General features: G+C 45.9%; 1 protein-coding gene across 9 annotated transcripts in view; it reads right to left on the bottom strand.

The window, feature by feature from the left end:
* Positions 1–17,327, bottom strand: part of ATXN7L1 (ataxin 7 like 1) — a 180,944-nt gene that overhangs the window by 22,168 nt on the left and 141,449 nt on the right. For all 9 annotated transcript variants that reach the window (XM_073573597.1, XM_073573598.1, XM_073573595.1 and 6 more), the window contains 3 exons: positions 14,307–14,392; positions 1,305–1,561; positions 102–294 (listed from right to left, as the gene is read on the bottom strand). In XM_073573597.1, coding sequence (XP_073429698.1) covers positions 102–294; positions 1,305–1,561; positions 14,307–14,392 — 536 coding nt within the window. The remainder of the gene's footprint in view (positions 1–101; positions 295–1,304; positions 1,562–14,306; positions 14,393–17,327) is intronic.

The following is a 17,327-nucleotide window of genomic DNA, read 5'->3' as shown; positions in this document are numbered from 1 at the left end:
CATTACAGGTTCCCTTTAAAAATAATTAAATTAGTAGCAGTAATAAAACATCTCTAATCTGGAGACTAGGTTAATTCTACATATAAATATAGATTACATACCGCTAGAGGTTTAGGATGATGTCCAGAGTAATAACAGTCTAATTTCTCTGTCTCTTCAACACCTTCAATTTCCCCTTCATCACTCGAAAGCCGACTAGCTAGATCCCCTGCCACAGGATTTGCAGTGGGCTCTGGCACAAAAGCACTGTGGTTTGATGAACTTGAGCTGTTTATGCCATTTGCAGAAGATGGCCTAAAATAATAAAATGATATAAAACATTAGCAGTAGTTAGCCACAACTAGAGTTGAGCGTCTTTGGTCGGATCGGGTTTCGTGAAACCCGAATGAAACAAAATTTGAGTCGGATGAAACTGGTCCGACTAGGGCAAAAAAAAAGTCGGAGTTTCGTCCGAAACCCGACCCCAATCAATGGGAAATAAAAGTCGGCATTGAGCGGATGACATTCATCCACTCAATGCCAACTTTTATTCCCCATTGATTTGCATTTGGGTCGGGTTTCGGATGAAACTCAGACTTTTTTTTTGCCGTAGTCGGACCAGTTTCATTCGACTCATACTTTGCTTCATTCGGGTTTCACGAAACCCGATCCGACCAAAGTCGCTCAACTATATTTAGATATAACATTTTCAAAATAAAAATCCCCAAAATGGTCATTCGCAAGAGATGTAAGACATTGAAGATACACAACAGTTAAAGGGAATCTGTCACCAGGTTTTTGTTAAGTAATTGTAAAGCAGCATTATGTAGGGACAGACTCTGGTTCCAGTGATGTGTCACTTTGCTGGTCTGCAGGCTGTCATTTTGATACAACCACAGTTTTCTGTGCTACAGAGATAGCTGAGCTCAAATACTGAGCCCTGTATAACCCTGCCCACCTCACTAATTGGCAGCTTTCTGTGTATACTGTAAATTGACAGAAAGCTGCTAATCAGGGGTGGGGTTCCACAGAGCAGTTGACTAAGCGTTACGAGGCATCTAGGCCTGTAGTGATAATATCCTGCTGATAAAACACTGATTTTATTGAAACAACAAGATACAGTCTAGTAAGTGACACATCACTGGAATCAGGGTCTCAGCTACATATAAGAAGCGACTTTCAGATTACATAGCATAAAACTTGAAGACAGATTCCCTTTAAAAAATCATTATCTGGTGTAATAATAGTCCAAAAAAAACATGATGGCAATAATGCACAGATGTTGAGAATGAAATTAAAGTGTAAAACTAATCACTTTAGCTCACCTAGGTAGGACAGAATTGGGAGGTCGTGCTTTTGCAGGGGATGCCACTTTTGGTTCTGGAGCAGAGCTGGCAGAAGACCCCAATGACTGTTCTTGCGCTGGTGCAGGCTGGTTTTGATGCGAGTCTCGTGCATTTTGTGGATGATCTTTGTCTTTTATTATTTCTTTATCCCTTGATCGAGCCTTGTGTTCAGCTAGGAGAATGTCAAATGGTTTCTTACGACCTGGAACTGCTCGTCTGTGGTTAAGCGTGTGCGTCTAATAAGCAAAGAGAAATACATATACAGTCCATATTGGGCTAGCTACATTTAGAAATGGATTACGCACAAAAATATTGACACCACAGAAAGGTTGCAATCAACTCTCAACACACAAGATGTCAAATAAGCCAATCAACTAAATAATTGGATAAAAACGTGAATAAAAACTATGCTTGTTTAAGGGTATGTGCACACGTTAAGTATTTGAGGCAGACATTTCAGCACCAAAAAACCTGTCTCTTGGCAGAAAAAATGCAACATAAAAATATGTTTACTTTTTTTTTAACCATGCAATGGAATGGATGAAAAACGCTGAAAGAATGGACATGATGCAGATTAGAAACTGATTTAAATCTGCAAGGAAAAAATTAGCAGCGTTTACATGAGACTACAGGAATATTGTTCGCTTCAGTTTTTCTGATAAAACGGTGTGGAAAAAGGTGATAAAAATGCAGCAAACGCTTCTGCTATCATGACCTGAAGCGTTTTTGCTCAGTTTCTTCCTGCAGTCAAAATCTGCTTTCTTGCATCCTTTTGTACATAGTTCATTTTGCACGATTTTTTGGGAGCAGATTAGGCTAGTTTCACTCTAGCGTTTATGAGCGCAGCGACGGCCTGCGCACGGCCGCCGCTAAGCCCCGCCCCCTGCCGCGTCCCCGCCGGTAGCTCCGCCCACCGGCGCATGACGCTGCATGCGCCCTGCGTCCCCTATCTTTATCACAGGGGGCGCAGGCCGTGCGCAGTATGCATTTGGCGGCGCATGCGCCTTTTTGACGGTGCGCCGACGCAACCAAACTGCAGCAGGTTGCGTTTGGCGCAGGTCGGCGCACCGTCAAAAGGACGCATGCGCCGCCAAACGCATACTGCGCACGGCCTGCGCCCCTGTGATAAAGATAGGGGACGCAGGGCGCATGCAGCATCATGCGCCGGTGGGCGGAGCTACCGGCGGGGGCGCGGCAGGGGCGGGGCTTAGCGGCGGCTGTGCGCAGGCCATCGCTGCGCTCATAAACGCTAGTGTGAAACTAGCCTTACATGTGTGATTTGTCTACAGTACCTATTTAATAAAATTAGTTTAATTCACCAAAAACACTTCAAAAAGGTGGCAAAAAAGGCAGCAAAAAAAGTTTGTTACATTTGTTGCACTCTCGTTGCTTTCTATTAGTGAAAAAATGCTGCAAAAACAGTGAAAGAACTGACATGCACAGATTTAAAAAAAATGCTGCAGCTCTCAAATGCAGTCCGGGGGAAAAAAAAAAAAAAAAAAAGTGTGAATGAGATTCCTGAAATCTCAGTTTTGGTACGGCGGCTTTTTATTTGCTTAAAAAATGCAGCAAAAGCACTGCATGGGAACATCCCTTTAATGACGTGTAAAGGGCATATGTTACAGCTATGTGCACTCATTAATCGTTTGCTGCATTTTGTCGGCTGTTTCTGCATAATTTTGCCACAAAACTAAACAATTTTCTAGTGCCAGCAATGTAAGGTTACAGAGGTCTTGTGAACATGTTGCTTATGTTTTTTTCTTGCAGATTTGAAGCAGCTTCTAATCTGCAGCATGTCAATTTTTTCAGTGTTTTTCACCTGATCTAATAAATTAGGTAAAAATGTGACAAAAACGTGCATATTTTATACTGCATTTTCCTGACAACACTTCAGGATTTGCAGCAGAAATGTCTCAAAGTGTGCACAGTCTCTACTCTGAAGCGGGTATCACTATGGATTGCAGGACCCAGTTTTTGAAGGAAAAGGTTTTCTTTATGAAACAACCACTTTAAAGAGTACCTGTGAACAGAGAACATAATACATGCTCTAGGCTAAATGGCACTCTAATCAGCTCCTACACCCAGTTAACAGATATTACAGTGGCTTGCAAATGTATACACCCCAATGTCATTTATGTGTTTTGCTACCTCACAACCTGGAATTTCATTGTTTGTTTGTTTTTTTAGAGTTTGCATCAGGTCATGTAAAGAACTTGCCTACAACTGCAAACATTTGTTTTTGTTTTTATTGTGAAGCAAACAACAAAACAGGACAAAAAACTTCAGTGTGCATAACTATTCATCCCCTAAAGTCAATGCTTTGTAAAGCCTCCTTTTGCAGCAATTACAGCTGCAAGACGCTTTGGATATGTCTCTATGAGATTTCCATATCTTGTCAGTGGGATTTTTGCCGTTTCCCCAAGGCAAAACTGCTCCAGCTCCTTCAAGTTAGATGGTTTCCTCTGGTGAACAGCAACCTTCAAGTCTGCCCACAGATTCTCAATTGGATTAAGGTCTGGGCTTTGACTAGAGCACGCCAAAACATTTACATGTTTCCCCTTAAACCACTCTAGTGTTGCTTTAGCAGTATGCTTTGGGTCATTTTTTTGTTGGAAGGTGAACCTCCGTCCCAGTCTCAAATCACTGACAAATAGGTTTTGCTCAACAATATCCCTGTATTTCACTCCATCTATTTCCCATGTCCATGCTAATGGAAAACCCCACGGCATGATGCTGCTACCATCAGGTTTCACTGTGGGGATGGTGTTCTTGGGGCTATGAGTTTTGTTGGTTTGGCTCTTGGACATAATGTTTACCATGGTGGCCAATAAGTTCTGGTCTCATCTGACCACAGCACCTTCCGCCATACATTTGAGGAGTCTCCCACAAGTTTTTGGCAAACTCAAAACGAGCCTTACAATTTTTGTCTTTAAGTAAAGGCCACCACTATGGAGTGTATGGCTTATTGTGGTTCTATGGACAGATAACTCCAGTCTCTGCTTGGGAACTGTGCAGCTCCTTCAGGGTTACCATTGGTCTCTGCGCATGCGCTCTGATTAATTCCCACCTTACCCAGGCTGAGAGATTTGGTGGACGACCCTCTCTTGGCAGGTTTGTTTTGGTACCATATTCTTTACATTTGGTAATAATAGATTTAATAAAGTAGTGCGCAGGTGGATCATCACAGATTGGGATATTTTTATTTTTTTTTATAATCAAACCCTGACTTGTACTTCTCAAACTAGTCAGGGACAAAGTTGTTGAGATCTCCATGGTCTTCATGGTGGTGTTTGGTTGGTGGTGCCTCTTGCTTAACGGTGTTGCAGCCTCTGTGGCCTTTCAGAAAAAGTGTGTATATACTGACACTGAGACACTTAGGGTGTGTGCACACGCTGCGGATTCTGCTGCGTTTTTTTATTCCCATAGGGAATAATGGTACTGAACACCGCTGCAAAAACTGGTGTGGACCCGCAGCGGCCAAAACCGCTGCGGGTCCACACCAGTTTTTGCAGCGGTGTTCAGTACCATTATTCCCTATGGGAATAAAAAACCGCAGTGCAGACGGTGCGGATTTTTCCGCGCGGTTTTTCTGCGGTTTTGAAACCGCAGAAAGAATTGACATGTCAATTCTTTCTGCGGATTCTGCTGCGGTTTGCCATCTCCTCCATTGAGGAGATGAAAACCCGCAGGGCAAAACCGCAGATCAATCCGCAGGTCTTTTGACCTGCAGATTTACCTGCGGATTTTACAAAATCCGTGCGGCCAAATCCGCACAGCAATCCGCAGCGTGTGCACGTACCCTTAGATTGCACACAGGCGGACTTTCTTTCACTAAGCATATGACTTATGAAGGTCTTTGCTTGCACCAGAAATTTTTAGGAGCTTCATCACAAATATGGTGAATACATGTGCACATGCCAATTTTTAGTTATTTGATCCCACAAAATTTAATTTATGCCTATATTTTCTCACTTCTCCAACTTGGAGAAAGGTTCAAATTGATGGACGCAGTTTTTTTCAACCTATGTAACTATATATATTTAACTTAGACTATTTAGTGCTGATGTATCACACACAAATCAGATTACAAAAATATTAAATACAGGTTGTTATCTAACAAAATAGTTAAAAACCCAAGGGGGTGAATAGTTTCACAAGCCACTGTAATTTTAGGTGTGCTATGAATCCGAAATAGCTAAAATGTGACATTTATACATGAAGTGTGTCCATAAGATGGCCAAATGTTCCACCTTAGCGATCCTTTGCACATAGGATACACTTAACCCCTTCATGACCAACCTATTTTGACCTTAATGACCAGGTCATTATTTGCAATTCTGACCAGTGTCCCTTTATGACGTAATAACTCTGGAACGCTTCAACGGATCTTAGCGATTCGGAGTGTTTTTTCGTGACATATTGGGCTTCATGTTAGTGGTAAATTTAGGTCAATAATTTTTGCGTTTATTTGTGAAAAAAATAAGGGTTGAAAGTTGACCAGTGATTTCTCATTTTTACAACAAAATTTACAAAACCATTTTTTTTAGGGACCTCCTCACATTTGAAGTCACTTTGAGGGGTTGGCAGAAAATACCAAAAGTGACACCATTCTAAAAACTGCACCCCTCAAGCTACTGAAAACTACATTGAAGATTAACCCTTCAGGTGCTTCACAGGAACTAAAGCAACGTGGAAGGAAAAAATGGACATTTTAATTTTTCCAACAAAAACTTTCTATTAGCATCAATTTTTTCATTTTCACATGGGCAACAGGATAAAATGGATCCTAAAATTTCTTGGGCAATTTCTCCTGAGTACATAGATACCTTATATGTGGTCATAAACCACTATTTAGGAACACGGTAGGGCCCGGAAGGGAAGGAGCGCCATTTGACTTTTTGAATGGAAAATTAGCTCCAATCGTTAGCGGATACCATGTTGCGTTTGGAGAGCCCCTGTGTGCCTAAACATTGGAGCACCCCCACAAGTGACCCCATTGTGGAAACTAGACCCCTCGTGGAACTTATTTAGATGCATAGTGAGCACTTTGAACCCTCAGGTGCTCCACAAATTGATCCGTAAAAATGAAAAAGTACTTTTTTTTTCCACAAAAATTTTCTTTTAGCCTCAATTTTTTCATTTTCACATGGGCAACAGGATAAAATGGATCCTAACATTTGTTGGGCAATTTCTCCTGAACAGACTGATACCTCATATGTGGTCATAAACCACTGTTTGGGCGCACGGCAGGGCCCTGAAGGGAAGGAGCGCCATTTGACTTTTTGAATGGAAAATTAGCGCCAATCGTTAGCGGACACCATGTCGCGTATGGAGAGCCCCTGTGTGCCTCAACATGGGAGCTCCCCCACAAGTGACCCATTTTGGAAACTAGATCCCCCAAGGAACTTATCTAGATGTGTGGTGAACACTTTGAACCCCCAAGTGCTTCACAGAAGTTTATAACACAGAGCCGTGAAAATAAAAAATCATTTTTTTTCCTCAAAAAATGATATTTTAGCCCGCAATTTTTTATTTGTACAAGGGTAACAGAAGAGATTGGATCCCAAAAGTTGTTGTCCAGTTTGTCCTGAGTACGCTGGTACCCCATATGTGGGGGGAAACCACTGTTTGGGCACACGTCGGGGTTTGGAAAGGAAGGAGGGACGTTTTGAAATGCCGACTTTGATGGAATGGTCTGCGGGCGTCATGTTACGTTTGCAGAGTCCCTGATGTGCCTAAACAGTAGAAACCCCCCACAATGACCCCATTTTGGAAACTAGACCCCCAAAAGGAACTTATCTAGATGTGTGGTGAGCACTTTGAACCCCCAAGTGCTTCACAGAAGTTTATAACGCGGAGCCGTGAAAATAAATCTTTTTTTCCCTCAAAAAAACAGGATTTTTGGGTTGCTTACCGTAAAATCTGTTTCTCGTAGCCTTCATTGGGGGACACAGAGACCATGGGTGTATGCTGCTGCCACTAGGAGGCTGACACTATACACAAAAAAAGTTAGCTCCTCCTCCGCAGTGTACACCCCACCGACCGGCAGGGAATTCCTCAGTTAGTGAGAAAGCAGTAGGAGAAGTAACAGAATAGATTGAAAACAGAACAAAACTCAAGTGTAACCAATCAACCAAAGCAAGAACAGGAGTTGTAGAACATGGGAGGGTGCTGTGTCCCCCAATGAAGGCTACGAGAAACAGATTTTACGGTAAGCAACCCAAAAATCCTGTTTTCTCGGTCGCCTTATTGGGGGACACAGAGACCATGGGACGTCCCAAATCAGTCCCTGGGGTGGGAAAACAAACTTCCATCAGGCCAGCGGACTCACCACCGCAGCCTGCAGAATCCTTCTACCTAGGCTGGCATCCGCCGAAGAGTAGGTGTGGACTTAGTAGAATTTCACAAACATGTGAACCGAAGACAAGGTTGCAGCTTTGCAAAGCTGCAGCGCGGAAGCTCTGTGGCGTACCGCCTAGGAGGCACCCACTGCCCGGGTAGAGTGCGCTGTGATCCCTGGAGGAGCCACTCAATGCTTAACCCGGTAGGCCTCCAAAATTGCCGATCTGATCCAGCGAGCAATAGTGGCCTTTGAAGCTGGATGACCTTTCCGCGCCCCATCTGGAATGATGAAAAGACTGTCTTTCGCAAGGAAGTCATCCTAGCTAGATAGACTCTCATCGCTCTGACCAGATCCAGCTTGTTCAAGGACCGCTCCCGAGGATGAGTTGGACTCGGACAGAAGGACGGACGGCAGAACAATATCCTCATTGAGGTGAAAAGAGGACACCACCTTCGGAAGGAAAGAGGGCGGAAGCCGCAGAAGTACCTCATCCTGGTGAAGTACCAAATAAGGAGAGCGGCAAGAAAGCCGCCAATTCCGACAGGCGCCGGATGGAAGTGATGGCCACCAGAAAAGCTACCTTCCAAGAAAGGAGAGAAAGGGAAACATCCCTGAGAGGTTCAAAAGGAGGACCTTGCAGAACCTTAAGAACCAGATTAAGATCCCATGGATCCACGGGCGCTCGGTACGGAGGAGCCGTGTGAGCCATGCCCTGAAGAAAGATTTTGACCTGAGGGCGGGAGGCCGTCCTCTGAAATAAAATGAACAGCGCCGAAACTTGACCCTTCAAAGAACTGAGGGCAAGCCCAGCATCCAGCCCTGCCTGAAGAAACGCCAGAACAGAAGGGAGCGAAAAACACCTGGGCGCGATGACATTGGCCTTACACCAAGTGAAATAGGTCTTCCAAGTATAGTAATAAACTTTGGAAGATGATGGCTTTCTGGCTCGGATCATGGTATGAATTACTTGATCGGAGAATCCTGCCCGTTTCAAAACCTTGGTCTCAACAGCCACGCCATTAAAGTGAGCGGCCGAGGATTGGGGTGGCAAATCGTGCCTTGAGACAGCAGATCTGCCCTGTCTGGAAGCTTCCAGGGGGCATCCGCAAGAAGGTTGACAATGTCCACGAACCAAGACCTTCTGGGCCAATTCTGCGATGAAAATGACTGGAATTCCTTCTGCTTTGATCTTCAACAGCTTGGGAAGAAGAGGCAGGGGAGGGAACAGATAGGGAGTTCAAACTGTGACCAAGGAACGGCCAGAGCGTCGGCGCCCACTGCCAGAGGGTCTCGAGACCTGGAACCAAACTGTGGGACTTTCCTGTTGAGGCGAGACGCCAGCAGGTCTACATCCGGGGTTCCCCATCGACGGCAAAGCAGATGAAACACCTCCGGATGTAGGGACCAATCTCCCGCCGTGAGACCCTCGCGGCTGAGAAAATCGGCGGCCCAGTTGTCTACACCGGGAATGTGTACCGCGGAAATTGTCGGAACGGAAATCTCTGCCCAATGAATAATCTTGGACACTTCTGCCAGGGCTGAGACACTTCGTGTCCCTCCTTGGCGGTTGACATATGCCACCGCTGTGGCATTGTCTGTCTGAATCCGGACAGGCAGGCCCCTGAGGAGCCTCTCCCAGTGGACGGGAGCCAGATGGATCGCTCGTATCTCTAGGACGTTGATCGACAGAGCTGATTCCTGAGTCGACCATCGACCTTGAACAGTGTGATTGCAGAACACTGCACCCCAGCCGAGGAGGCTGGCATCCGTTGTTACAATCTGCCAGTGAATGGGAAGAAAAGACCGACCCAAGAGGATGAGAGGTGACGTCAACCACCAGTTGAGTGACCGCTTGACCCGGTATGAAAGTCGAAATGGGTGATCCAGGGAAAGGACAGACCTGTTCCCCCGAGACAGGATGACGTGTTGGAGAGGTCTGGAGTGAAACTGGGCAAAGGGAACCGCCTTTATTGCCGCCACCATATTTCCCAGGACTTTCATGCTTGTTCGGAGAGATGGAAGTCGTATGATCTGCAACAATCGTACATTCCGCTGCAGAGAGCCAATTTTTTCTTGTGGGAGAAAAACCCTCGATCGCCGAGTGTCGAACAATAGACCCAGAAACACAAGACGTTGTGTCGGGACAAGACAGGGCTTCTTCCTGTAGACGAGCCACCCGAAATTGGACAGGGTGTCGAGGACGATGGTAAGACTTTGGCGAGCTTGATGAAAGGATGGAGCTTTGATCAGAATGTCGTCGAGGTACGGAAAGAGAAGGAGACCTCTGATTCTCAACAAGGCCATCAACGCCGCCATGATCTTTGTAAATACTCTGGGTGCGGTGGCGAGACCGAACGGCAGTGCAACGAACTGGTAATGTTCCTGGCGAATCGCACAACGCAGGAACTTCTGATGCCCGGAGAATATGGGAAGATGTAGATAGGCATCTTGAATGTCTATTGAACACATGAACTCCTGCATCTCCATGGAAGCGATTACCAACCGAAGAGACTCCATTCGGAAGTGACGCAGTCGGACTCTCTAGTTGAGTAACTTGAGGCCCAAGATGGGCGAACTGTCCCGCCTTCTTTCGGTACCACAAACAGGTTTGAATAAAATCCTGTGAAACGTTCTGATTCGGGAACGGGCACAATCACTCCGGAATTGAGGAGAAAAGCGATGGACGCAAAGAACCCCAGAACTAAGGCAGGATCCTTTGGAGGTCGGGACTCGAAAAAACGATCCCGGGGACAAGAAACTAAGTCTATCTTGTATCCTGATGATACAACTTCCCTGACCCAAGTGTCCTCTACTGAGGCAAGCCAGACGTCTCTGAAGAAAAGGAGGCTTGGACTGAGGGAGGAGGGAACTCGTGCCCCCAGTGGCGTCCTTAATAATCTGGTCCAGCTGGGATCCGAAGAGCCGCGCTCCCTGAAAAGGCAGATTGGAAAGGGACTTTCTTGAAGAGAAATCCGCCTGCCAAGCTTTGAGCCAAATTGTACGTCGGACTGCCCCCATGTTGCTTGACACCTGAACTGCGCAGGACGCGGCATCCAAGGAGGCAGAGAGTAGATAATCCCCTGCATGGGAGATCTGGTTGGCCTGATCAGCCAAATGCCCTGGTTGGGCCTTATCTAGGATGCCCTTGCGGAGATCCTCTGCCCAAGTGGCTATGGCCTTCGCTACCCAAGTGAAGTGAAGGCTGGGCTTAGCACCGCTGCAGCCACTTCAAATGCTGACTTTGCTAAAGATTCTAGAATTCTATCATTAGAATCTTGTAACGACGTCACACCTGAAATCGGGAGGACCGTGTTGTTAGAAAGTCTGGACACGGGTGCGTCTACCGAGGGGGAAGCAGACCAGTTATCGGTGAGCTCTTTGGCAAACGGATACAGCACGCCGAGGCGCTTCCCTCTTTGAAAGCGCCTGGTCGGATTTTCTCTTTCCCTGGTAAGAGTCTTGCCAAACTCAGAGTGGGAGGCGAAGACCCTGGAAGGTGTTTCTGCCCGTCTGAACGAAACCTCCTGATCTGAGGATTTCGCAGGGGAGTCTGAGATTTCGAAGGTGTGGTGAACCGCAGCAATGAGGTTCTGTACTGTAACCTTCATGTCCGCGTCCTGGTCCGAATCCAGCTCTAAAAACGCTTCACCTGACGCGGGTGAGGAGGCACCGAAGGGCGACTGCTGGGAAGGACTATGTGGGGATGAGAGGCCAGGAGAGGATTCCGGCCGGAGATCCTGCCTGGGTCTTTTGCGGCTTCTACTGGCTGGCTCAGATGGAATGTCTTGCGACCTGCTGGACCCTGCAGAAGTGTCCAGGGGCAACCTATCAAGAACGGCCACTAGGGACTGAGACACTCTGGTGAGGTCTGCCACAGATTGTGAAAGAGACGAGGCCCAGCCAGGGATGGGTCATTCGCTTTCACGTGGCACAATAGATGGCTCCTGAACGGGGTCAGGGAAGTTTGCGATTGCAAGAGGGGCATGCGACGAACTGGACTAGAGTGCCCGTGGGGGCCGGCGGCCGGCTACGCTCAGACTTAGAGTTAGACATAAAGATGGAACAGAAGGACCCTGAAGAAAAGCCGGAAGGTTGGGGGACAGAAAGGCAGAGGAGGGTGTCAGTCTGCAGTTGCAGAACTACTCATGGTCCGGTGTCCACAAAGCACTGTACCAGGCTTGTGAGAATTGCAGGACCCCAGCAGGGGATAGCTGACATCTGTCTATCGTGTCCGGCTGACAGGCTGCAAAGATGGCGGCAGCCTGAGGTGGAGGAAAAAACGCGGTTCAGGAGGGCCAAGAAGAAGGGCGGAGTTAGCCAACTGAACTAAAGGAAACCGCACCCAGCCACAGGCCAAGAGAGGCGGTGGGAGGGCCTAGGAACGGGCGGGAGCGCAGCCGGCGTATAAGTGGGCGGGGGGCGTGGCCGCGACGGGAGCGAAGGCCTAAAATGAAGCCGGGGTCTAAATTAGAGACGGCGGCCGCCTGTCAGCAATGGGCGGCGCGGAAGTGCCGCAACGCTGCAGCGGCCACACACAAGGAAGATGCCGCCAGAACCGCGCCGGAAGATGAATCCCCCGATGAATACAGGCGGGGGGGGAGACAAGGCCCGCACCGCAGTCGGGGCCTAGGTGAAATGCGGCGACCATCGAAGGCGCGGGCCGCATCCTGCAGCGCTGCCTTGGTGCCGCTCCAATGTATCCTTGCGGTGGTTTGCTCCGTGCGCCGCGCCTCTGCTCCAATAAAGGTACCTTCTTTATCCAACGCTGTCTGTTAATCTTTCCCGTCTCTGCGCCTCTTCCGACCGACAAGCTCTGGTGGGCGAGTGGGTGGGAGGCGTTTGGCAAGGACCATCCGTCGCTGGCCCGCATCTGCGCCGAGCTTCTGGTCCGCACGGAGAGCTATGAGGATACGGGGTGGCAGTACACGCCGTACTCAGTCTCTTTGTGGGAGTACAGTTGTGACTCTTCACACTGTATCCCTCCGGAAACCTGAAAAGGAACGACGCACACTGAGGTAGATAAGGGTCTAATGAAAGACCCGTGTCCACCTCCTACTGACACTAAGCTAAACTGAGGAATTCCCTGCCGGTCGGTGGGGTGTACACTGCGGAGGAGGAGCTAACTTTTTTTGTGCATAGTGTCAGCCTCCTAGTGGCAGCAGCATACACCCATGGTCTCTGTGTCCCCCAATAAGGCGACCGAGAAATTATAGTTTAGCCTGCAATTTTTTATTTTCACAAGGGTAACAGGAGAAATTGGACCCCAGAAGTTGTTGTCCAGTTTGTCCTGGGTACGCTGATACCCCATATGTTGGGGATAACCACTGTTTGGGTGCACGGCAGAGCTCAGAAGGGAGGGAGCACAGTTTGACTTTTTGAACGCAAAATTGGTTGGAATCAATGGTGGCGCCATGCCATGTTTGGAGACCCCCTGATATGCCTAAATAGTGGAAACCCCTCAATTCTAACAACGTTAACCCCAACACATCCCTAACCCTAATCAAAACCCTAACCACAACCCTATCCCCAACACATCCCTAATCCCAACCCTAACCCCAACACACCCCTAATCCTAATTCCAACCCTAATTCTAACCCTAATGGAAAAATAAAAATATTTTCTTTATTTTATTATTTGTCCCTACCTATGGTGGTGATAGGGGGGGGTGATTTACTATTTTTTTTTATTTTGATCACTTTGATAGGATCTATCAAAGTGATCAAAATGAATGAATGGAGTCTGCAGCTTTGCAGATTCGACGGGCGCACTGCACATGCATCCGCCATTTTGGATGATGGCAGCGCCCATGATCCAGGACGACGGGACACCGGGAGCGACACGGGGACTCAGGAGGTACCAGGGGGGTGGAGGGGGGGGGGATTGGAAGGCGGGGGGAGCGGAGGCAAGAGGAGCAGATGGTAACGGAGGCTTCAGATAGCCGGTTAGTTGATGGCGGGGGCCAATCGCCCCCGTCAGTCGTGTGGGGGGGTACTGATCGGTTGATCGGTGTGTCTTCATCCGTGTCCGATGCTATTGCAGCATCGTAATATTTCATCAAATTTCATTGATAAAATATTACTATCGCTCTGATTGGCTGTTAAAAGTGAAAGAGCTAATCAGAGCAATCGTAGCCACGGGGGGAGCTAAGCCACTCCCCCTGGGGTGAAGCACAAAGCCTCCTGTACCTGCGGGTCGGGTGACCTTTCAGTGACCCGCAGGGGGGCTATCAAGTCATGACACAGCATATGCGTCGTTGGTTGGATTGGCACCGACTTTCATGACGCATACGCTGTGTCACTGGTCGGGAAGGGATTAAACAAGAGTGCTGCAGTACTCTCAAACACCATCCAAGTATCTAGTAGATCCAGTTACAATATTTCTATCAATTGATCATTAAAATAAAATCATCTTAAAAACACATCTCCTGACCAGACCTCCATTTTGACAAAATAAAACAAGTGCTTGTGGAAAATTAAACCATAGTGCCCTCAGTTTAGTCCATATTTGCATTCCACAGAAATGTTAAAATGGTCCATTTAATCAGCAGGTCGAATGTATTTTGTATTAAGAGAATATGGATGTGATCTAAAATCTAAATCTTTAAACACAGGGCTTGTGTATACTAATAGGAAATGTACCTTGCATGTGAGGGATCTTGTGCACGGCTTCTTTGTCTCAGGATCCAGCACTCCACAATGCTTATTTGGGTCAAATTCTCTCTCCGCTTGAAAAAAGACAAATTATATGTTTGCATTTCTGATCCAAATGTGATGAAAAACAGTCTATTATTACATTACATTTCTATGTTAGATCACATAAAACATTCCCACTTTAAAATAAGAATTATTTTTTTCTATTTTTTAATGCATCTTGTTCTAGATATTGCCGTTACATACTAGGTATGACATCCTCTGGAATTCACTTGCTCAGAACAAAAACCTAACGTGTTCAATGATGGTGGAAGCAAATGCTCAATGCTGGTGGTCGCACATGCTCAATGCTGGTGGTCGCACATGCTCAATGCTGGTGGTCGCACATGCTCAATGCTGGTGGTGCACGGCAGAGCATTCTCATCACTTGCCCAGGCCGGTCATAAGAACTGGGGAGCTAGAAATGTCTTCTCCAAACAACACTGAACATATTCTGTAAGAGAATCTAAAACAACCCCATTGAGCACTAAAATAAGTCTGTAACCGGAATATCTAGATACAGGAGCGTAAAAAATGTTTTTGAACTACTGAGAATTTTTTCACGACATCTAACAAAGAAATGTAATAGTTAATCATAGGACTTTATCAAGACTGGCATTCATTTTGTTGGTCTTAAAAAAACAAAACACTAAAATGTGGATCACTGGGATGTCCATGTTCCAGAAAATGAATGTCCCAAAACTGTAATAGATTTCAGATATAACTTTAGTCAATTTTCTGGCTTAAATGAAAGTAAATGTGTTACACTGAGGTTGCCCACACATCAAATGCAATACATGTTTTCACCAATGTGACCGATCAAGAAATTGCAACTTTTATGGTCAGGAAACTGGGATACCGAGTATGATAAATTGCCCGCCTGTGTAACTTGAAGTCACTTATCCATGCCATTTATTTGGACTACACATTATGTGGTATACAGTAATAATAATGTTGTAATTTTGTATAGCTATAATGATGGTTTCTACTCGCCTAACATACTTTTCCAATCAATGCCTTTGAGGCTGTGTGCACACGTTGCGGATCCTGCTGCGTTCCCGCAGCGTTTTTGGCCCTGCAGAAACGCAGCAGTTCCGCAGACATGGTACAGTACCATGTTAGCAGGGCTGTGGAGTCGGAGTCGTGGAGTTGGAGTCGGTGCTCATTTTGGTGGAGTCGGAGTCGGAGTTGGAGTCGGTATAAAATGGACCGACTCCGACTCCTAAAATATATAATAAATTGGGTACAGTAATTCAATGCAGGATGTGCTGAATATTTTTTCATAGGAGTTTGGGAAAGTTATGAAATGTCCTATAAATGGCTGTTATATTCCTGATCTAAGGCTACATTCACACACAGCGTTTTTCCTGTGTTTTTTGAGGATACGTTTTTCAGCTGCAAAAGCTGATCATCTTTTTAAAAAACTGCATCACCTGAAAGGTTTTTGAGCTCATAGATAATGTTTTCAATAGCAAAAGCAGATTAGAAATCTGCTCTATCCATATCGTATCTGTACCAAAAAGAATGAAAACCGGGTAGTACACCAATATATATTCTGTTCTATCTAAATATCTTGATTATTGGATCATAAAAATGATTAAATGTCTGAGATTCACATTGTACTACAATAAATTTTTCACTTAAATATAAGCAATATGTGTGGGAGTCGGAGTCGTGGAGTCGGAGTCGGTGTAAGGGAAATTGAGGAGTCGGAGTCGCAGGTTTGGCTTACCGACTCCACAGCCCTGCATGTTAGCCTATGGCATTTCAAATCCGCTGTGCTCACGCTGCGGTTTTTTCTGCGCGGTTTTGCTGCGGTTTACAAACCGCAGCATGTCAACTGTTTGTGTGGATTCCGTAGCAGTTTCACACCTTTAACATAGTGGAGGTGTGAAACCACAGGGCAAAACCGCAGACCAAACTTCAGGAAAACCGCAGTTCACTTTACCTGCGGATCCACGCGGAAAAACCAGCAGGTGAATCCGCAGCGTGTGCACATAGCCTTAGTATATGTAATATAGATAAAATAGATAATATTATGCCGTATTCAATAATACTGAGATACATTTAAAATGAAAATCTCTCTTCTTTTGTAAAGATTTTATAGTCCATCACGGTTGGATTGGTAAGTAGTAAAATATGTTCAAACTTTGAAGATTCAACGTGGATTTCAGGGTAGATTCTGCACCGAATTCCTATGAATAGCGATGGATGCGGCAATTGATAAATTGACGTATAGAGTGGGTTATGCCAGTCACATTACTTACAAAGTTCTTCGACTGCGTGACGGACGTGCAGGCCTTACATCTCCCACACTTAAAACATCCTTTGAGTTGATTAGATAGGAAGTTTTTGGTCTCTTTTGGTTGGAAGTGACTGTGGACCAGTCGGTCCTGTAAGGAAGTGCCCCTCCTATACGTAATTTGGGGATTCGTGGGGACAAATTTGGTGATAATATTATCCATCTTTAGAATTGGCCAATGTTGTTGTAAAATGGACCTGATTTGATCGGACCCATTGGAAAATTTGGTGATGAAACGGACAAGGTCATCATTCTTTTTTGGTCTAGGAATTAGGAGTTCCCTCCTATCTTTTCCAACTGATTCCTTATAGACCCTTATTGTTCCCCGGTCATGATAAAGGGCATTGGAAGGAATGGATTCAACATTGGGTGAGATCTAAAAAAGCCGCAATAGATGCGGCATTATTGTGCTTGAATTTTTATGGTCACCTGGAATGCTCACTGATTGAGTGAGGTAGCATGGTTCCTTCAGTGTGACCTGGTTGTAATACCCCTTCCTCACTCCTGCCTCTATTTTAAGCTGCATTTATAATATATGGGCCTCATGTTATTTATGGAATGTTCCTGTTACATTTTGTAGCGTCTGTTATAGGAACTGTGTATGCACGAAAATATATACTCATGTGCTATGGTTATTGATATAAAGGGAACAACCATTTATTGCCTCA

This window comes from Dendrobates tinctorius, unplaced genomic scaffold, assembly GCF_039654945.1.
Source record: "Dendrobates tinctorius isolate UK_male_01 unplaced genomic scaffold, ASM3965494v1 ptg000035l, whole genome shotgun sequence".
NCBI classification, from domain to species: domain Eukaryota; kingdom Metazoa; phylum Chordata; class Amphibia; order Anura; family Dendrobatidae; genus Dendrobates; species Dendrobates tinctorius.
Note: the sequence above shows the minus strand (reverse complement) of the source record. Positions and strands in the feature narration are given on the sequence as shown.